The following is a 23,438-nucleotide window of genomic DNA, read 5'->3' on the forward strand; positions in this document are numbered from 1 at the left end:
CCGAGATCATGCCGTGGCATCCAGCCTGGGTGACAGCAAGATCCTGTTTCAAAGGAAATAAATAAAAATAAAGAATACATAATGCTGACTATGTACTGGGTGAGGGAAATTGCATGGAGTGGAAGACAGGAGTCAGGCAGTGGGGTAAACACAAGGGGCTGCAGTGACCTGAGCAGGGTTTTTGGAGGGGCCTGGAGTTTGAACCAGGTCTGGAAGGGTGAGAAAGGTCCAGCTATGCTAAGAACAGTTGACCATGTAGAGCAGGGAAACTGCATAGACACACGGACATGATAATGAGAATGACTGGTTGTGGAGAAAACCAGGAGGCCTGCCTGTCCAAGTCAGAAGCCCTATGTTTGGGCATAGTAGGGCGTGAGATCAGATAGTGAGGTGCAAGAAGCAGCTCACTTTAGACAAGGAACCAGCAAACTTTTTCTTTAAGGGGCTGCGATAAATATTTCAGACTTTGTAGGCCACATGCAGTCTCTGTTACATATTCTACTCTTTACAACCCTTTAAAAATGTGAAAACCATTCTTAGCTTGTTGGCTTTCTAAAATAGACCTTGGAAAATAGCCAACCCCTAGTTTGGGTGGTAGGGGGCAGGTAAAAGTAGGAAGAATATCTAAAAGATTTGCCACTGTGCAATGGTATGGATTATTTTAGTGAGGAGAATCTGCCAGCCAAGTAGAGGAAGGGTTGAAGGTGTGAAGGGGGAAAAAGAAAATGTAGAAATTAATCTAGGCATGGCATAATGAGAACTTGAATAGAGCAAGTGGTGGGGATGGAGAGGAAGGTCAGAGTCTTGGGGCCACTGTAGGGAGGATAGCAAGCACCAGGTCAGCAGATGAAAGAAAGTGAGTAATACAAGTCCAGGAATTTGGATCTAGAAGATAGAAAGCATGTGGTAACATGTAAAGAAGGAGTTTGGAAAAGGAGCAGGTTGTGGGAGGCAGATATTGTAACTGTTATAACTTGAATTCGAACTGAGGGTGAATCTCCTAAGGCAGACAGAAATTTCGAAGCTGCCATATTGAATCAGTTAGTCTCTAAAGGGTTAGAGCAGTAAGGAGGAAATGATGGGCAAAATTGGGGATAGCGAAAAGCGAGTCTAGAATGTTTCCCAAACTAATCTCCAGTCTCTCACAGTAATTCATTTGTTTTTCCAACTTCATTCCATAAAGAATTTGAAGCACCTTCCAGAACTCATTATAAATTATTGTGATTTGTATAATATTCTATTCAAGATTCATTCACAAGTCCCTGTTTCTTCAACCCAAGCAAACAATTGCTACAATTTACTGGGTACTTTTTTTTTTTTTTTTTTTTTTTGAGACAGAGTCTTGCTCTGTCACCCAGGCTGGAGTGCAGTGGCACAATCTTGGCTCACTGCGGCCTCTGCCTCCCAGGTTCAAGCAGTTCTCCTGTCTCAGCCTCCTCAGTAGCTGGGACTACAGGCACACACTACCACACCCAGCTAATTTTTATATTTTTAGTAGAGATGGGGTTTCACCATATTGGTCAGGTTGGTCTCACACTCCTGACCTCAGGTAATCTACCTGCCTCAGCCTCCCTAAGTGCTGAATTACAGGCATGAGCCACCATGCCTGCCTATGGAGTACTTTTTATGTACCAAGCGCTTAATAGGCTTTTTATAAATGTTAGTTCATTTGCTGCTCAGAAGTTTCATTATCTTCATTTTCTAACACTTTTTTCTTGATCACAACAGTGTATGACTTTTAGGAAATGTTCAATAAGTGTTTGACTAATTATAATACATAGTCATTTAAGAAGCTTTAGAACACAAACCAAAAAAATGCTGTAATCACAACACTCAGATAACAGTTGAGCTTACCATTGGCTGTATCTCCTAGTCTTATTTTATCATCCTTAAAGTCAGTTCTCATGGACAGACGTGCTGATCTTAGGACAGATGCTGCAAGTTGCTCTTTTGAGTATTTTAAAATTAATACTGGATGTAAGCTTGTTCGGTTTTATTTGCCTTTCTCCCCAAAGCAGAGGATACTCTGTGACTGTGTATCAGAACAGATATCAACCCTAGTGAGAAAGTGCTGACCATTCTCCCCTCTCCTCCTCATACCTCCAGGCCTGCTATGGTATCCTCAAGGTCCCAGAAGGCAGCTGGCTTTGTCGCTCCTGTGTCCTGGGCATTTATCCTCAGTGTGTGTTATGTCCAAAGAAAGGTGGAGCCATGAAGACCACCAGGACAGGGACTAAATGGGCTCATGTCAGCTGTGCCCTGTGGATCCCAGAGGTAAGAATTCATCCAGTCCTGTGAGGCCATTTCCTCCATGGTGTCCCTGTTCCCCACAACATTCAGACTGACTCAGGCTTAGTATGGAGATGCTTCATGCTTGTGCATGTTTCTGAAGTAATAGTGCTTCCACTTGAGCTACCTCAGATCCTACTTGGATGCACATGTGTATATAAGCCCATGCTGATTAATATATATAGGTGGTATTCCCAGTGGTATTTGGGTAATACCCAAATATATATGTGATATTTGGGTATATCATGTATAAATTGATAAATAATTTGTATGAGAGGAGAGATCAGGGTGTGAGCAGCAAAAATTTTTAAGTTAAAACTTAAGATACCAAATTTTAAATGTAGAGTTTTGTGATATTTTACACATGTATGTATCTGTAACCACAACTCAGACCAAGACATGTAATATCCTAGAAATAGACATAAAGCACCCCAGAAAGATCCTCTATAGCCACTTTCCAGTCTCTGTCCCCAAGAACAACCACCATTTTTATCTGTATCATGATAGATTAGTTTTGTCTGGTTTTAAACTTCATACAATATATACACTCTTTTTCAGTCTGGCTAGCATTCCATGTTGTGGTGTATATCAATAGTTCATTCCTTTCTGTTGCTAGTATTCTGTTGTATGGATATACTCTGATTTATTCATTTTCCTTTGATGGGCATTTGGGTTGTTTCCAAGTTTAGGTTAATAGTGAGCAATAGCTCTTTATCTACTGTGATAGATACCCTTTACTTTTTGAAGCTCTTTTCAGGGCTTAGACTCAACATCTGCCTAAGACCTTCTTTATGCAAAATTCGATTTCTCATTATCTAGCCTGGTCCTTCAGTTGCTGGTATTTCCTGAGTGGCTGCATGTATACTAACTTAATTAAAACAGGGCTTCCAGACATTTCTTCTTATGGCTGCCTTTTTTTTCTTCAGCTTTGTGGATATCTCACTCATACCCCCTCTCCTCAACCACTATCTAAGCCAGAAAATTTGTTAGACAGTTTAACTACATGACAAGAGAGACTGCAGAATCTAGTTAATGGGGAGCTGATGTTGTATCAGTAACTCATTCTCCTTTAAGATTTTTCTGTCTTTAATCTTGTTAATATTGGTTCCAGGGGAGTTACTGTCTAATAAAGAAGCTCACAGAGTTACACTAAAAGTCCCATATATATACTTTTGTATTCTTATGGCTATAGACATCAGTATTTTTAAAAAATTTTAGATAGTTTTTTTTCTCACTAAGAACATCTAGACATAAAATAAACTCAGGTTTCTGACTTGAGAATGACTGCTTTCCAGCAGCAAATCCCCTCGCTAGTAGAGTAGGCTCTCTCCGCTTATAAAAGTCCAGAACATGACTCAGGAAGAGCTCTTTAAAAATAAAATAAGCTTTCTCAGTTATTGACGCTGTCTTGTGGTTTCTAGTTTTTGGTTTCCAGTGTCTACTGGACTATTCAAGATCTCTCTGTTAGTTTCCTGATGTGGGCAGAACCGGTACTAGTTTGGCATTGGCATCCTTATTTGGAGAGTTCTTCACTGTTTAAAGCTGTATCTCTCTTAGAAACTCATGTAGTTATTTGGGAGGGGGGAATGAAAATACTTTTTACCAGCAGTTACTTGACCCCTTATTTTCACATAAAAAAAAGAATGTTTCCATCTTTTTTTAAAAAAAAACATCCCTTTCTGCTGGGTGTGATGGCTCACACCTATAATTCCAGCACTTTGGTAGGTCAAAGCGGGCAGATCACTTGAGTCCAAGAGTTTGAGACCAGCCTGGGCAACATGGCAAAAACCCATCTCTACTACAAATACAAAAAATTAGCCAGGTGTGGTGGTGCATGCCTGTAGTCCCAGATACCTTGGGGGGCTGAGGCGGGAGGATCGCTTGAACCTGGGAGGTTGAGGCTGCAGTGAGCCCTAATCATGCCACTGCACTCTAGCCTAGGTGATAGAGTGAGACCCTGTTTCAAAAAGGAAAACAAAAAGAAGCATCCCTTTCTTTTCAGCACTCTCCCAAGGACTAATTTCACTTTGAAGCTATTTTGGCTAAGGGAATAGGGTAAGCTCATGATAGTTATGTGGCTTTAAAGACTTTGGTTTTAAAATGTGATTCTCATCCTCTCTACTTACATTCTGCAGTCTCTTCATTATATAAATGTGCTGTTTTCCAACAATATCATGCTTCTTTAGTAAACCAAATGGAAAGACTAGTCACTGCCTCTGTTTTTCATCTTTAGTTGATTAAATGAAACAACAAGGCATGTAGCACCATCTCTTAACATGACAGATGCTAGATTTTGTGAATTTCAAATACTTCTTTTAGTAGCTTTCTTTGGTTCCTAAGTAAAAGTGTAGCTATCTTTGATTCATTAAGGTAACCTTGGCTGGGCGCAGTGGCTCATGCCTGTAATCCCAGTACTTTGGGAGGCCAAGGCAGGAGGATTGCTTGAGGCCAGGAGTTCAAGACCAGCCTGGGGTAACATAGCAAGACATGGTCTCTACAAAATAAAAATTAATTTTTAATTTTTGTGGGTACATATTAGGTGTATGTATTTATGGAATGCATGAGATTTTGATACAGGCATGTAATGAATAATAATGATGTTGTGGAACATGGGGTATCCATCCCCTCAAGCATTTATCCTTTTTGTGTTACAGACAGTCCAGTTATACTCTTGTAGTTATTTTCCTATGTACAATTAAGTTATTTTGGGTCAGGCATGGTAGCTCACACCTGTAATCCCAGCACTTTGGGAGACCGAGGCGGGTGGATCACAAGGTCAAAAGATCGAGACCATCCTGGTCAACATGGTGAAACCCCAGCTCTACTAAAAATACAAAAATTAGCTGGGCGTGGTGGCATGCACCTATAGTCCCAGCTACTCAGGAGGCTGAGACAGGAGAATCACTTGAACCCGGGAGGCGGAGGTTGCAGTGAGCTAAGATCACACCATTGCACTCCAGTCTGGGCAACAAGATCGAAACTCTGTCTCAAAAAAAAAAAAAAAAGTTATTTTGACTATAGTCACCCTGTTGTGCTATCAAATAGTAGGTCTTATTCATTCATTCTGACTATCCTTTTTGTACCATTAATCATCACCACCTCCCTCCCATGTCCCCCACTACCCTTCCCACCCTCTTCTAACCATCCTCCTACTGTCTATCTCCATGAGTTCAGTTGTTTTTATTTTCAGATCCCACAAATAAATGACAATATGCAATGTATATCTTTCTGTGCCTGGCTTATTTAACTTGATATAATGACCTCTAGTTCTATCCATGTTGTTGGAAATAACAGGATTTCATTCTTTTTTATGGTTGAATAGTACTCCATTGTATGTATGTACCATCTTTCTTTATCTATTCTTCTGTTGGTGGACACTTAAGTTATTTCCAAATCTTGACTATCGTGAACATTGCTGCAGAAAATATGGGAGTACAGGTATCTCTTTGATATACCTATTTCCTTTCTTTTGGGTACATACCCAGCAGTGGGATTGCTAGGTAATATGGTAGCTCTATTTTTTGTTTTTTTAAGAAACCTCCAAACTGTTCTGCATAGCGGTTGTACCAATTTACATTCCCACCAACAGTGTATGAGTGTTTCCTTTTCTTCACAGTGTATGAGATTTCTCTTTTCTCCACTCCTTATCAGCATTCGTTATTGCCTGTTATTTGGATAAAAGCCAAAAAGAATTTTTTTTTAATTAGCCAGGTGTGGTAGAAGCTGTGCTGGGAAGATCACTTGAACCCAGGAGTTCAAGGTGTAGTAAGCCAAGATTGCACCACTGAACTCTAGCCTGAGTGACAGAGGGAGACCTTGTCTCTTTAAAAAAAAAAAAAAGAAAGAAAAGGAAAAGGTAACCATGCCTAGTCTATACTCCTGCTCTCTCATCCCATACGTGAATTATTTATATTAATGAAAATGAGTGAAGGACTGAGCAGTGGAAATGAGTTTTGTTTATTCTTGATTCCATATTAATCTTAAGAGATGTGATGTACCTCATTGTTTGATGTTCTTAGCTTTATGTAATATCATTTATGGTTTGTGAAAGGTACTTCTGGGATGCCTCAGTACTTTTGCCTTATGGTGGTATTTTATTTATAGGTCAGCATTGCTTGTCCTGAGAGGATGGAACCAATCACAAAGATCTCCCACATCCCACCCAGTCGGTGGGCCTTAGTTTGCAACTTGTGCAAGCTGAAGACAGGGGCTTGTATTCAGGTAAGTCCCCATGAGAAGTGGTAGAGTGAACTAACACCAAATCGGCTGGACTCACCCTCCCAGTGAGAGTGTTTTGTTAACTGAAAGCTCACTCAGAAGATTGCCCACTCACTCTTAGGGCTCTGCCATTGTATGGACCATTTCTGGAAATTCCTTTTTTGGATGTTGCCTCTGGACCATTCAGCTTATTCTTTTCAGTATTCGTAGTAATAGTTTATCTTCATTCTTTGCTGTAAGAGCTGATGAATTCTGAAGCTAGATGATACCATCCTGGGAGGAAATCGGCTGTAATTCTCAAACAACCAGGCCCATGTTCTTTTTTTTTTATTTCAAATTTTATTTTCAATTTGGGGGATACATGTACAGATTTGTTGTTACATGGGTATATTGCATGATACTGAGGTTTGAAGTACATTTTGTCTCGTCACTCATATAGTGAGCATAGTAAGTACCCAATAGGTAGTTTTTTAGCCCTTGTACCCACCCTCCCCCATCTAGTAGTCCCCACTGTCTATTTTTCCTATCTTTATGTCTGTGTATACCCACTTTTAGCTCCCATTTGTAAGTGAGAACATGTGGTATTTGGTTTTCTTTTTCTGAGTTAATTTGCTTAGAATAATGGCCTCCAGCTGCACCCATGTTGTTGCAGAGGACATAATTTCTTTTTTGTTTTTTTCCTTTTCTTTCCAACTTTTATTTTCTGTTCAAAGGTACATGCACAGGTTTGTTACATGGGTAGATTGTGTGTTGCAGAGGTTTGGTGTACAGATAATTTTCTTACCCAGGTAATCAGCATCACACCCAACAGGTAGTTTTTCAATTCTTGCCCTCAAGTAGGTCCCAGTGTCTGTTGTTTCCTTCTTTGTGTCCATTTCTACTCAATGCTTACTTCACTTACAAGTGAGAATATGTGGTATTTGGTTTTCTGCAATTAGGAGAAACGTGGATGGGATTCGGAATGACCAGTTAGCTCCAGCAAGGGCACAAAGGTTGCATTCTCGTTCCATGTTATTTCTCCTTTTATCCCAAATGTAGTAATATGGCTCTGCAGGCAAGAGGGATGGAAAGGCTGACCTTTCACCTCTCAGACTTCCTGCATGTGAACTGCAAGCTGGTTGGAGTTAGATTTGCCTGCCAACCTTCTTCAGCAAAGAGGGGACATAGTGCAGGGGTCCCCACTCCCAGGCCACAGACAGGTACTAATCTGTGGCCTGTTAGGAACCGGGCTGCACAGCAGGAGGTAAGTGGCGAGCAAGCGAGCATTACCTCCTGAGCTCCGCCTCCTGTCACATTATCGGTGGCATTAGATTCTCATAGGAGCGTGAACCCTGTTATGAACTGCGCATGTGAGGGATCTAAGTTGAGCTCTCTTTATGAGAATTTAATGCCTGATGATCTGTCACTGTCTCCCATCACCCCCAGATGGGACCATCTAGTTACAGGAAAACAATCTCAGGGCTCCCACTGATTCTACATTATGGTGAATTGTATAATTATTTAATTATATATTACAATGTAATATAATAGAAATAAAGTGTACAATAAGTGTAATGTGCTTGAATCATCCCAAAACCATCTCTCCCCAGTCCATGGAAAAATTGTCTTTCACAAAACTAGTCCCTGGTGCCAAAAAGGTTGGGGACCAATGGCTTAGTACCAATGACTCTAGGTGCTTAATGAGATTTCTTGTTGTCTGGCATGACAGTATTTTCCAGGCTTATCGTGTGGATTCGTTGCTCCAGACCTGGGATTAGCTATTCCTTCAAGGAATCCAGGGTCTTTTACTGGGGAGTTATAATTGAAGAACACAATCTGGACCCCCAACGTCCCTTTTAATTTTTTGAATTCTTTTTTTTTATTTGAGATGGAGTCTTGCTCTGTCTCCAGGCTGGAGTGCAGTGGTGTGACCTTGGCTCACTGCAACCTCTGCCTCCCGGGTTCAAGCAATTCTCCTGCCTCAGCCTCCCAAGTAACTGGAACTCCAAGTGAGCACCACCATGCCCTGCTTAATTTTTTGTATTTTTAGTAGAGACAGGTTTTCACCATGTTGGCCAGGATGGTCTCAATCTCTTGACCTCGTGATCCGCCCACCTCGGCTTCCCAAAGTGCTGGCATTACAGGTGTGAGCCACTGCGCCTGGCCTAAATTCATTCTTATATGTGACAGAATTGGATACTTCCCCCTTTTTTTTTAACCTTTTTTGGATGATTTTATTTATTTTAACTGTGGCACTTTAACAATCATAGAGGAAAAATATTTAAAGGAAAACTCTTTCCATGGGGACTACTACCCTAGGACATTGCCTTTGTGTTTTTATCTAAGCTCTCTCCTGGTTGCTGCCCATTTGTGAGTCCCTTGAGGGCCAAGATTGTGCCTCATTCTTCTGTGAATTTCCCTGGCACAAAGTAGAGTGCCTGCCCATTCTTAGTGCTTAATTAGGGTTTATTGAATAAATACATTAATATTTTACTGTACTATGGATTCATTTGTGATATGCATTTCCCCCTCTAAAAATAAGATATTTTTCATTTTTCAAAGTTATTATTTGGTCATTTTATAGTAGTACATTGGATTTATATCCATTAACTTACTTATTTTCTTTATTGTGGTCCCTGCAGTTTCCCCCTATTTTTGCTTTTGTTTTCTTTTTGTTTTAGGACAGGGTCCCACTCTGTCACCTAGGCTGGAGTGCAGTGGCACAGTCATAGCTCATTGCAGCCTTGAACTCCTGGGTTCAAACGATCCTCCCGAGTAGCTGAAACCACTACACCTGGCTAATTTTAAAATTTTTTTTGTAGAGACAGGATTTCACTGTGTTGCCCAGGCTGGTCTCGAACTCCTGACCTCAAATGATTCTCCTGCCTTGGCCTTCCAATTCAAAGTGTTGGGATTACAGGCATGAGCCACTGCTTTTTTTTTTTTTTTTTTTTTTTTTTTTTTGGTCACTCATGCTAGAGTGCAGTGGTGTGAGATCAGAGCTCACTATAACCTTGAACTTCTGAGCTCTGAGCTCAAGCAATCCTTCCACCTCAGTCTCCCAAATAGCTAGGTCTATAGGCACACGCCACCATGCCTGGCTAATTTTTTTGTTTTGTAGAGGCAGGGTTTTGCTATGTTGCCCAGGCTAATTTTTTTCTACAATAGTTAGTAATTGGCAATAAGACTTTGGTAAGAGAAAATATTGGTCTTGACCTTAACAGACCTGGATTTGCATTTCAGCCCTGAATTACTACATTCTGCCTCTATTATGGTTATTTATCTGTGAGTTTTATCTGCCCTAGTAGAGTGCAAGCTTAGACTTTCATCCTCAGATCCTCCACACCTGGGCATGGTAGACAAATAAATATTAAATTGATAAATGGATGATGGATGAACAGATTGAGAGATGAAACATTCTGGTGTAAGTTTCTCATTTGCAGAGCAATTGTTCTTATTTTCATCACTTGAGTTCAGGTTCTTTATTTTATAAAGCTTTTACCAAATTGATACTTAAAATTTTGATTATAAGGAATTTCATTACAGAGACTCCTCTGCTTGAGGAAAGGGGAGGGAAAAGTATAAAGGACTTTGTTGTATGGCTTGGGTGCCAGCTCAGCCACCATAGAAGAAAGTATCAGATAGATTCCTAAGGTTCTTGACTCCAGGCCTTGGCTCCCAGATAGTATCTCTGGACCCACCCAGGGCCAGGAGGAATTTGCCACCCTGAAAATAAGGACACAAGCCTTGCTGGATTTGCCACCTACTGATTATAGAGCCCTTGGGACTTGAATGAACATAAGTAGTAACCAGGCAGTGATCACTGCAAGCCTTGGGTGAGACCCAATGATTTGCTGGCTTTAGGTCTGACTAGGTACAGTCCCAGTGGTAGGGGCCATAGGGGCACTTGTATTAGCCCTCCTCCATCTCCAGGCAGCTCAGCACAGAGAAGGAGACTTCATTTGTTTAGAGGGAAGTAAGGGAAAAGAACAAGAGTCTCTGCCTGTTAATCCAGGGAGTTCTTCCAGATCTTACCCAATAACACCAAGGCAGTGCATCTACGAGTCAGCAGGAGCCATGGCATTACCAGGCTTGGGGTACCTTCTAAAGCAAATATGGTTGTAGTGACCAAAGACTTAGATCACAATTCAAGTCCCTCTGAATACCTGGAAAGTGTTCTGAAGAAGGATGGATACAAACAAGCCCGGACTGCAAAGACCACAATAAATGCCTAACTCTTCAATGCCCAGACACTGTCGCGTGCATCAAGACTATCCAGGAAAACATGACCTCACAAAATGAACTAAATAAGGCAACAGTGATTAATCCTGCAGAGACCTTTCAGATGGAAAATTCAAAGTAGCTATTTTAAGGAAGTTCAGCAAAATCCAAGATAGCATGGAGAAGGAATTCAGAATCCCATCAGATAAATTTAACAAAGGCATTGAAATAATGGGAAAGAGTCAAGCAGAAATTCTGGAGCTGAAAAATGCAATTGACAGACTAAAGAATACATCAGAGTCTCTTAACAGCAGACTTAAGCAGAAGAATTAGTGAGCCTCAAGACAAGCTATTTGAAAATACACAGTGAGCGGAGACAAAAGGAAAAAGAATAAAGCATGCCTACAAGATCTAGAAAATAGCCTCAGAAGGGCAAATTAAGAATTATTGGCCTTAAAGAGGAGGTAGAGAGATCAGGATAGAAAGTTTATTCAAAGGGATAATAACAGAGAACTTCCCAAATATAGAGAAACATATATCAATATTCAAGTACAAGAAGGTTATAAAACATCAACCATGTTTAGCTGAAATAAGACTACCTCAAGACATTTAATAATCAAACTCCCAAAGCTCAAGGTTAAAGAAAGGACCCTAGGCCAGGCATGGTGGCTCACGCCTGTAATCTCAGCACTTTAGCAGGCTGAGGTGGGCAGGTCACTTGAGGTCAGGAGTTTGAGACCAGCCTGACCAATACTGATGAAATTCCGTTTCTACTAAAAATACAAAAATTAGCCGAGTGTGGTGGCATGCGCCTATAATCCCAGCTACTTGGGAGGCTGAGGCAGGAGAATCACTTGAACATGGGAGGTGGAGGTTGCAGTGAGCCAAGATCATGCCATTGCACTCTAGCCTAGGCAACAAGAGCAAAACTTGGTTTAAAGGGACCCTAAAAACAGCAAGAGAAGAAGAAACAAATAACATACAATGGATCTCCAGTACTTCTGGCAGCAGACTTTTCAGTGGAAGCCTTACAGGCCAGGAGAGAGTGGCACAGCATATTAAAAGTATTGAAGGAGAAAAACTTGTTTCCTAGAATAGTATATACAGTGAAAATACTATTCAAATATGAAAGAGAAATAAAGACTTTCCAAAATAAACAAAAGCTGAAGGATTTCAACAACACCAGACCTGTCCTACAAACAATGTTAAAGGGGGGTTCTTCAGTCTTGAAAGAAAAGGACATTAATGGCAATAAGAAATCATCTGGAGGTACAAAACTCACTGGTTTTGTACATAGGAAAAACATAGAATATTCTTATTGTGGTATGAAAACTACTCCCATCTTGAATAGAAAGACAAAAAGATGAGCCAATCAAAAATAATAACTACAACAACTTTTGAAGACATGGACAGTATAATAAGATATAAGTAGAAACAACAAAAAGTTAAGCAAGGGAATGAATTTGAAGTATAGAGTTTTTATTTTCTCCTTGCTTCTTTGTTAATTTGTTTATGTAATCAGTATTAAGTTGTCATCAATTTAAAATAATGGATTATAAGATATTATTTGCAAGGCCCATGGTACACCTCAAATCAAAAACATACAACAGATACACACAAAAATAATAAACAAGAAGTTAAGACATACCACCTGAGGTATGTCTTCATACCTCACTTCACTGAAAGTGAAAATCACCTTCACTGAAAGCAAGACAAGAATGAAAGACGGAAGGAAGAAAAGACCACAAGACAACCAGAAAACAAATAAAATGGCAGGAATAAGTCCTTACTTTATCAATAATAACATTGACTGCAAATGGATAAGACTGTCCAATCAAAAGATAGAATGAAAAAGAAAACAAAGAAAATAAAAAACAAAATTGTGTAATGAGAAGACTGAAAAAAAAAAAGACACAGAGTGGCTGAATCAATACAAAAACAAGGCCTAGTTATCTGTTGATTATGGGAAACATGCTTCACTATAAAGACACACATAGGCAGAAAATAAAGGGATGGAAAAAGATATTCCATGCAAATAGAAATCAAAAAGAAGAAGTAGCTATACTTACATCAGACAAAATAGATTTCAAGACAAAAAACTATAAAAAGAGACAAAAAGTCATTATATATTGATAAAGCGTTCAGTTCAGCAAGAGAATAGAACAGTTGTAAATAGATATACACCCAATTCTGGAGCACCCAGAAATATAAAGCAAATATTATTAGAGAGAGAGAGAGAGAGAAAACCCAATAAAATAATAGAGACTTTAATACCTTGCTTTCAGCATTGGACAAATCATCCAGATAAAAAATGAAGTATCAGATTTAATCTGTACTGTAGACCAAATCAACATAATAGATATTTATAGAACATTTTATCTAATAGCTGCAGAATATACATTCTTCTCCTCAGCACATGGAGTATTCTCAAGGATAGATCATATGTCAGGTGCCAAAACAAGTCTTAAAGTAATTCAGAAAAATTGAAATCATCAGTTACCTTCTCCGGCCACAGTGGAATAAAACTAGAAATCAATAACAAGAAGAATTTTGGAAACTATACAAACACTTGGAAATTAAACAACATGCTCCTGAACAACCAATAGGTCAGTGAAGGAATTAAGAAGAAAATTTTAAAATGTCTTGAAACAAAAAAAAGTGGGGGGAGGAGCACAACATACCAAAACCTATGGGATATAGCAAAAGCAATACTAAGAGGAAAGTTTATAACAATAAGCGTGTATATCAAAAAAGCAGAAAATCTTCAAACCTACTGATACATCTTAAAGAACTAGAAAAACAAGTAAACTTAACCCTAGATTAGTAGAAGAAAAGAAATATAAAGATCAGAGCAGAAATAAGTGTAGTTGAAATGGAAAAAACAAAGATCAACAAAACGTTAGTTTTTTGAAAAGATAAAATCACCAAACCTTTAGCCCAACTCACTGAGAAAAAAAGAGAGAAAACTCAAATAAATAAAATCAGAGATGAAAAAGGAGACATTACTACTGATACTGCAGAAATTCGAAGGATTATTAAAGGCAACTATGAACAACTGTATTCCAACAAATTAGAAAACCTCGAAGAAACAAACAAATTCCTAGATACATACAACCTACCAAGATTGAACCATGATGAAACTTAAAATCTGAATGGGCCAGTAACAGATAGTGAAATGGAAGCCATTATAAATAAAGTCTTCCTGCAAAGAAAATCCTGGGACCCATTGGCTTTACTGCTGAATTTTATAAAACGTTTAAAGAACTAGTACCAATCTTACTCAAACTATTCCCAAAAAATAGAAGAAAAGGGAATACTTTTAAACTCACTCTCCAAAGCCAGTATTGCCCTGATACCAAAACCAGACAAAGACACATCAAAAAAAGAAAACTACAGGCCAGTGTTCTGGATGAACATTGATGCAGAAATCCTAAACAAAGTACTAGCACAACAAATTCAACAGTACTTTAAAAATATCATTCACTATGACTACTTTTTTGAGGGTTTTTATCAGGAAGGATGTTGAATTTTATCAAATGCTTTTTCAATATCAATTGAAACAATCACACGGTTTTTGTCCTTCATCCTGAAGATACGATTTTTCACACTGATTGATTTGTGTATGTTGAGCCATCCTTGCATCCCTGGGATAAATCCCATTTGGTCATGATGAATGATTGTTTTAAAATAACTAAAACGGTATAATTGGATTGTTTGTAACATAAGGAAAGGATAAATGCTTGAGGGCTTGAGGTATGGGATGGAAATTGAATAAGATAGAATGGCTGGAATAAAAATCTTGAAAAAGAACACCAGAGACTTTAGGAATTCAGACATATCATTTCTCGTTGAAAAAACTTTGGGTTGGATGCAGTGGCTCATGCCTAAAATCCCAGTGCTTTGGGAGGCCAAGGCAAGAGGATCGTTTAAAGCCAGAAGTTCAATATCAGCCTGGGCACAGAAACTCTTCTTACGTATGTGGATTTGTAAAAGGTAGCATTTTCCCTCTAGTGAAAGCATTTGAAAAATTATTTTTCTTCTACAATTCCTGAAGAATATGTAGAAAATTATTTCCCCCCTTTAAACGTAAATAAGCCACAGTGAGATACCATTTCATACCTGCTAGGGTGGCAGTAATAAGAAAGGCAAACAATCAAGGATGTAGAAAAATTGGAACCCTCACGCATTGCTGGGTGGGAGTAAAAATGATGCAGCTGCTATGAAAAAAGTTTGTTAGTTTCTCAAAATGTTAAACATAGAGTTACCTTATAAACCAGTAATTCTACTCCTAAATGTATACCTGCAGTTTAAGAGATCACTAAGACCATTCTCAGGTTCAGTAATTCACTAGAAGGGCTCACAGAACTCAGATGAACAGTTATACTCACAGTTGTAGTTTATTACAGTGAAAAGATACAGATTTAAAATTAGCCAAGGAAAGAGGTGCATAAGGCCTGGTCCAGGAGAGATCTAGAATGCAGCTTCCAGTTACACCTGCCAGTGGAGTTGTGCAGACAGTGCTTACTTCTCCCAGCAACAATGTGTAATACACACAGAGTGTTGCCAGCCAGGAAAGCTCACCTTTGGTGTTCAGCGATTTTATTGAGAGTTGGCCATGTAGGCATTGCTCACCATCCACATGGCTGACCTTACTCTCCAGTCCCTCCAGAGGTGAAAGTCTCTACCATAAATCACATCATTAGCATAGACTATGTCACTTGGCCCAAGGACCCAAGGTAAACAGGGACACTCTTATCAGGCAGGACATTCCAGGGGCTTAAGGTTCCTTCTAAGGCACTGAAGACATACAGCCAGACTTTTCTTTAGACAAAGTTATCCTTTACTGCACAATACCAGAGAGAAATAAAAACATATATCCACACAAAAACTGCTGCATGAATTTTCATAGCAGCATTATTTCATAACAGGCAGAAAGTTAAAACAACCCAAATGTTCATCAACTTGATGAAATGGGGTATATCCATACTATTATTTTTTTGGCCATAAAAAGGAATGAAGTTCTAATACATGCTATAACATAGATGAACCTGAAGAACATGCTAAGTGAAAGAAGCTAGACACACACAGCCACATATTGTTATGATTCCACTTATACGAAATGTCCAGAATAGGCATATTGATTGAGACAGAAAGTAGATTATTGATAGAGACAGAAAGTAGATTACCAACTCCACATTGATAGAGACAGAAAATAGATTACCAACTCCAGCTTGGGGCTGGAGTTGGTATCAGGGAGTAACTACAAATGGACACAAGATTTGGGGTGAGGGGTGATGAAAATGTCCTGAAATTAGGTAGTGGCAATGGTTGCATGGCTGTAAATATATTGAAAACCTTTGAAATGTACACATTAAACTGGTGAACTTTATGGTATATAAAATATATCTTAATAAAGCTGTTTGTCATTTCAGTGAATGAATATAATGACCATGCTGTAATGCATGTAATAAAGTGTTTAAAGACACATGTATAAAAGATGCATTGTACAAGTGCTATTTGCTTGCCATAATGAGAACAGTGCTGTCTCAATTTTTTATTTTAAATTTGTAAATGTAAAAATATATTTTTAAATGGGCACAATAAAACCTCTCTATCACCTTCTGTGGTTACAGTGGAAATAAGTGAGATGTATGCAGAGGCATTTTGTTTAATAGAATGTGCCAGACATATGTTTTAGGAAAAAAGCAAATACTATCTGACTGGCTCCTTTCTTCTTCTCCTTTCCTTTCCTTTTTCCTTTTCCTTGTTTTTCCTTTCCTACTCCTGTTTCCCAGCCTTGAATGCTGGAGTGCAGTGGCACGATCAGGGCTCACTGCAGCTTCAGCTTCCCAGGCTCCCTAGTAGCCAGCACTACAGGTGTGTGCCACCACACCCAGCTAATTTTTGTATTTTTTGTAGAGACAGCATTTTGTCATGTTGTTGCCCAGGCTGGTCTTGAGCTCCTGGACTCAAGCGATCCTTGTGCCTTGGCCTTCCAAATGCTGGGATTATAGGCATGAGCCACTGCGCCTTGCTCTTTTTTTTTTTTTTTCTTTGAGACAAAGTCTCCAACTGTCACCCAGGCTGGAGTGCAGTGGACCAGGCTGGAGTGCAATGGTGTGATCTCAGCTCACTGCAACCTCCACCTCCCAGGTTCATAAGATTCTCCTGCCTCAGCCTCCCAAGTAGCTGGGATTACAGGTACACATCACCAGACCCAGTTAATTTTTTGTATTTTTGGTAGAGACAGGGTTTCACCATGTTGGCCTGGCTGGTCTCAAACTCCTAACTTCGTGATCCACCTGCCTCCCCTTCCCAAAGTGCTGAGATTACAGGCGTGAGCCACCGCACCTTTCCCAGCCTTTTTTGTTTGTTTGTTTGTTTGAGAGGGAGTCTTGCCCTGTCACTCAGGCTGGAGTGCAGTGGTGCAATCTCAACTCACTGCAACCTCCACCTCCCAGGTTCAAGCAATTCTTCTGCCTCAGCCTCCTGAGTAGCTGGGTTTACAGGTTCACATCACGTCACCATGCCTGGTTAATTTTCTGTGTCTTTAGTAGAGACGGGGTCTCACCATGTTGGCCAGGCTGGTCTCAAACTCCTGACCTCGTGATCCGCCTGACTACACCTCCCAATGTGCTGGGATTACAGGTGTGAGCCACTGTGCCCAGTCCTCTTCTTCTTTTCTTTAGTGGTACTATTACTTTATGTTTTGCTTTAGTAAAACCGTATCTTTTTTTTTTTTTTTTGGAGACAGGGTCTCTTTGTCACCCAGACTGAAGTGCAGTGGCACAATCGTGGTTCCTTATAGCCTCGACCTCCTGAGCTCAAGCGATCCTCCCACCTCAGCCACCCAAGTACTACAGGCTTGTACCGCCATACTCTGCTAATTTTTTTATTTTTAGTAGAGACAGGGTCTCACTATGTTACTCAGGCTGAGCTCAAGTGATCTTCTCACCTCAGCTTCCCAAAGTGCTGGGATTGCAGGTGTGAGCCACCATGCCCAGCCCAAGTTTTATCTTTTAAATTACAATTTTTATTAACATGTTGCAATTGTAAATATTTGTGGGGGTAGAATTTGAAGTCTTTATATTATATAGTCAAATCAGAATATTTAGCATATTCATCATCTCATACATTTATCATTTCTTTATGGTGAGAACAATCAAAAGCCTCTCTTCTAGTTATTTTGTAAAATATAATACCCTTCTGTTAACTATTGTCACCCTGTGCAGTAGAACACCAGAACTTATTCCTCCCAATTATAACTTGGTACCCATTGACCAACATTTTTTCATCACCAAAATATATAGATCTTCAGCGATAAATACCACAGAATTAGTTTTTTTGAAACTCTGGATTTTATGGCAGTTTCTTAAGAGGTATTATATTTTTCATATAACTACCCAGTTCTTGTCTGTGCATTATCTTTTGAGTAATTTATGTTTATATTTATGTCTCTACATTCTATAAACGTTCTATAAATTTGACCTGAGAAGATCTATTTTTAGCTTCCTAATAATAGTAGTTTAATGTCACTTATTCATTCCCTTGAATAGAAAATCATTTGCTTTTCTTCCCATATCTTTAACAGTTATTAAACAGCAAGAGTACTCTGCCCATCACTTTAAATCTTTTGCTAAAGAATACCTTTTACTTTTGTTTTTCAAATGTCTGACTAGTTTCTTAGCCAACTGATAACAAAAGGTACCCAGATAAAAGTACATCTTGAACTTTCATCATCCTCATTTTCGTGAGGCTTCAGTGTAATATAACAAACTTTTCTGATAGTGGTGTTGAAAGCCAGGATGTACCATCTTAGGAGTTTCTTATCAGTGGGAGAATTAATAGGAAAGTGGAGGGGGAGGTATATAGAGTCTGGGATGGAGGCAGAAAATCAATTATTCTAGAGGAAATTCAAGCAATAATAAATGTGAGGCTGGATTAGATGACCTTAGAATTATATTCCATCCCTGGAATTCTTTATCATATGAAATTTGTTTAAATGGAATATAGAATATGCCCCATTAAAATTTTGACAGTTGCCAGTATTCTCTTAGGTGTTGAATTTCTCAATCTAAGGTGATCTATCAGGCCTTTACATTCTTTTTTTTATTCATATATAAGAGTTAACACTCGGCTTTAACGATGAGTTCCATTATTTCCTTAGAAACAAATCTTTCCTTACTTTCCCTACTTCCTCTACGTAAACACATAGATGCACTCATGCATTTTAAATCTTTGGAAGTGGGGCGCAGTGGCTCACGTGTGTAATCCCAGCACTTTGGGAGGCCGAGGTGGGTGAATCACTTGAGGCCAGGAGTTCAAGACCAGACAGGCCTGGCCAACATGGTGAAACCCCATCTCTACTAAAAATACAAATATTAGCCAGGCATGGTGGTGCATACCTGTAGTCCCAGCTACTTGGGAGGCTGAGGCAAGAGAACTGATTTGAACCCAGGAGGCAGAGGATACAGAGAGCTGAGATTGTACCACTGCACTCCAGCCTGGGCAACAAAGTGAGATCGTCTCTCAAAAAAAAAAAAAAAAGGACTGGGTGCAGCGTCTCACGCCTGTAATCCCAGCACTTTGGGAGGCCGAGGCGGGTGGATCACCTGCGGTCAGGAGGTGGTGGGCGCCTGTAATCCCAGCTACTTGGGAGGCTGAGGCAGGAGAATTACTTGAACCCAGGAGGCAGAGGTTGCAGTGAGCTGAGATTGTGCCACTGCACTCCAGCCTGGGCAACAGAGCAAGACTCCTCTGTCTCAAAAAGAAAAAAAAAAAATTAGGCCTGGCATAGTGGTTTATGCCTATAATCTCAGCACTTTGGGAGGCCAAGGCAGGCAGCTCATTTGAAATCAGGAGTTTGAGACCAGCCTGGCCAAATGGTGAAACTCTGTCTCTACTAAAATACAAAAATTAGCTGGACATGGTGATGCACCCCTATAATCCCAGCTACTCACAAGACTGAGGTGGGAGGATCGCTTGAGCCTGGGAGGCAGAGGTTGCAGTGAACCGAAATCGCGCCACTGCACTCCAGTGACAGAGTGAGACCCTGTGTCAATCAATCAGTCTTTGGAAGGAAAGCTGTAACATTGTAACCATAACAAATAGTAATTAAGGCTAACTGAAGCACAGGAGTGTAGTAGTCATGGGCCAGGTCCTTCCTCCTCTGCCCCCTATGAATAGTCAGTATATACTGCATAGTAATGCTTAATAAATGTGTTAAATCTGTGACTGAATGGCAGAATATTATAAACTTAATTTCAGATTGTCTGTAACCATACTGTTCACTAGAACTTTCCACAGTGGCCCAGGCACAATAGCTCATACCTGTGATCCCAGCACTTTGGGAGGCCAAGGTAGGCAGATCACTTGAGGTCAAGAGTTTGAGACCAACCTGACCAACATAGTGAAACCCCGTCTCTACTAAAAATACAAAAATTGTTCCAGACGCGGTGGCTCACATCTGTAATCCCAGGACTTTAGGAGGCTGAGGCAGGCAGATCACCTGAGATCGGGAGTTCAAGACCAGCTTGACCAACACGGAGAAACCTCGTCTCTACTAAAAATACAAAATTAGGCTGGCGTGAGGGTGCATGCCTGTAATCCCAGCTACTTGGGAGGCTGAGGCAGGAGAATCACTTGAACCCGAGAGGCGGAGATTGCAGTGAGCCGAGAGCATGCCATTTCACTCCAGCATGGGCAACAAGAGCCAAACTCCGTCTCAAAAAAACAAAAATTAGCCAGGCAAGGTGGCACATGCCTGTAGTCACAGCTACTTGGGAGGCTGAGGCAACAGAATTGCTTGAACCTGGGAGGCAAAGGTTGCAGTGAGCCGAGATTGCACCACTGTGCTCTAGCCTGGACAACAGAGGGAGACACCATCTCAAAGGAAATATATATATATACATACATACGTGTGTGTGTGTGTATTTAAATAGCTACTTGGCTACCAAGTTGAACAGTTCAATTCTATAAGAACAATTTCACCAGCTGCGGTGGCTCACACTTGTAATCCCAACACTTTGGGAGGCTGAGGTGGGTGGATCACTTGAGCCCAGGAGTTCAAGACCAGCATGGGCAACATAGATTCCATCTCTATTTTAAAATATTTTTATTTAAAAAAAATTCTTTTGGAGACAGGATCTTGCTCTGTTGCCCAGGCTGGAGTACAGTGTTGTGATCTTGGCTCACTGCAGCCTGGACCTCCCGGATTCAAGCAGTTCTCATGTCTCAGCCTCCCAAGTAGCTGGGACTATAGGCCTGTGCCACCATGCCCAGATAGCTTTTGTATCTTTAGTAGAGACAGGATTTCACCATATTGCCTAGGCTGGTCTCAAACTCCTGGCCTCAAGTGATCCACCTGCCTCAGCCCCCCAAGTGCTGGGATTACAAGCATGAGCCACTGTGCCCCAGCATAAAATGTTTATGTTTAAAACAAAAATTCAAGAAGTTAGGTTGCTTAGATATTGGAATTCCTGTGACCTTTTTAGAACCAGTGGATCCTCTAGCAATAATACTGACTTTGTGTGTTTTGTTTGTTTATAAGCGTTTTCTGAGCAACTGCTTGTTCAGTGTTTAATAACAATGCAAAATGAAAGACACAGCTTCTGTTTTTAAGATCTATGCCCAAAGACTTGACAATTGTTATATTATAGATACACTGTGAAAAGTACCATTATAAAAGCATCTATAGGTTGATGTGGGAGACACAGAGAAGAGACTACATAACTGTTTACAGGAGCCAAGGAGAGGATCTCAGAAAAACTTGATGCTTGAATGCTTGAGCTGAAACCTCAAAAGTGGTGTTTGAATTTTTTTGGACTCTGTGTTTGCTGTTTTCTGTAAGAACAGTTTTCTTGGGTTACTTGTAAAGCATCTGTTACAGTCATTTTAGAACTAACTTTCTCCTCGTCTTTCTTTTGCTTCCTACAAGCTATCAGTTTAGGTCCAGAAACAGGGCTCTGCCTTTTCCTCCAACCCTGCCACCTTGACACATATTTTCTTCCTATAGTGCTCTGTAAAAAGCTGCATCACTGCCTTCCACGTCACCTGTGCCTTTGAGCATGGCCTAGAGATGAAGACCACCCTAGATGAGGGGGACGAAGTGAAATTCAAATCATACTGCCTCAAGCATAGCCAAAACAAGCAGAAACTTGGAGAAGCTGAGTACCCCCACCACAGGGCTACAGAGCAGAGCCAGGCCAAAAGTGAGAAAACCAGCCTGCGGGCACAGAAGCTTCGGGAGCTGGAGGAGGAGTTCTATTCCTTGGTACGAGTGGAAGATGTGGCCACAGAGCTGGGGATGCCCACACTAGCTGTGGACTTTATCTATAACTACTGGAAACTGAAGCGGAAAAGTAACTTCAATAAGCCATTATTTCCTCCAAAGGAGGATGAAGAAAATGGTCTAGTGCAGCCAAAAGAGGAAAGCATTCATACTCGAATGAGAATGTTTATGCACCTACGCCAGGACCTGGAGAGGGTAAGATGACCAGCTGTGACTAAGTATATAGGTCTCGGTCTGTGTAGAAATGGAGGTCCCACTTCTGGTTTAAAATGGTCAGTCAGCTCATAATAGTGTGGGCTTCTGTGTCCTTGCTTATCTTCTGATCTCTTTGTGGCCCCAGAGATTGGACTCTGCGTAAATTTTGACAGGCACATCCAGGGGATTTGAGAGGCCTCACTTGTATGCTCTATGAACTTTACATTTGAAATAAATTCTCATTTGGTTTACCTTTTATTCACTGTTGAGCCTAAATTGGCCCATTCATATTTTACTGACATATTTATGAGACTGCAGGCTGAACAAAGAGTGAATTTTGTTCAGGAAAGCACCAAATTCGAGTTTCACAAACGTGGCACTGTTGACATTTTGGACTGAATAGTTGTTTGCTTTTGGGGAGCTGTCCTTTGTTGTAGGGGGAATTTAAGATGTTTACCAGATTCTCTGGCTTCTCTCACCCCCAGTGTGACAACCAAAAATGTCTGCAAATTACCAAATGATTTCGAACCTGTGGGTCAAAATCACCCCCCAGTTGAGAGCCATTCCAATTATTGAGTGATAATTCAGTATAGCTCATGGTATATTTATCAGGTATCTACTAAATGAGATGCTACAGGGCTTCAAAAGTAAGCCTTTGTTTATCCTAGAGAATTTTCTAGTTAAATGTAATTCCATAAATGGCTTGTGCTTTTTTTTTTTCTGCTGCCAGAATTTGAAAGAGAACTAATAGATTTGGCTCACTTTTAAAAATGTAAGACACACACATACAGCACCTACTATTACTACTATTATTGCCAACACTGTTCTAAGCATTCTATAAATATTAATTCATTTAATTCTAACATGCCCATGAAAAATTACTATTATCATCATTGCTATTTACAGATGAACAAACAGAGCAAAGAAAGGTTGTGTAACTTGCCTAGGTAGGGAGTATGAGAGAATGAGTATTTCACCTTTGTGGCTGTGGAAATTTGGTTGAGCTGAAAGTGTGAGCAAGAAAACCACTTCTAGTCTTCCCAGTGGACCTGTATCCTGTTCGTCCGGCACTTATTAGAAAATTGTACTGTTTGCAGCCAGCATTGCCATCATTTATACTCAGAGATCTAAAGGGAAGGCTGAATTGTTAAACCATCATTTGGTCTTCCCAACCTGGCTATGCAAGTAAATATCAAGCCCATATACTGCAGGGAGAGTAGGTTTCAGAAGGCAGATTTGAAGCATT

General features: G+C 40.1%; 1 protein-coding gene across 5 annotated transcripts in view; it reads left to right on the forward strand.

The window, feature by feature from the left end:
* Positions 1–23,438, forward strand: part of JADE3 (jade family PHD finger 3) — a 160,422-nt gene that overhangs the window by 131,571 nt on the left and 5,413 nt on the right. For all 5 annotated transcript variants that reach the window (XM_035287811.2, XM_035287812.3, XM_035287809.3 and 2 more), the window contains 3 exons: positions 2,107–2,274; positions 6,394–6,510; positions 21,722–22,192. In XM_035287811.2, the coding sequence (XP_035143702.1) occupies positions 2,107–2,274; positions 6,394–6,510; positions 21,722–22,192 (756 nt within the window). The remainder of the gene's footprint in view (positions 1–2,106; positions 2,275–6,393; positions 6,511–21,721; positions 22,193–23,438) is intronic.

Source organism: Callithrix jacchus, chromosome X (assembly GCF_049354715.1).
Source record: "Callithrix jacchus isolate 240 chromosome X, calJac240_pri, whole genome shotgun sequence".
Taxonomy (NCBI): domain Eukaryota; kingdom Metazoa; phylum Chordata; class Mammalia; order Primates; family Cebidae; genus Callithrix; species Callithrix jacchus.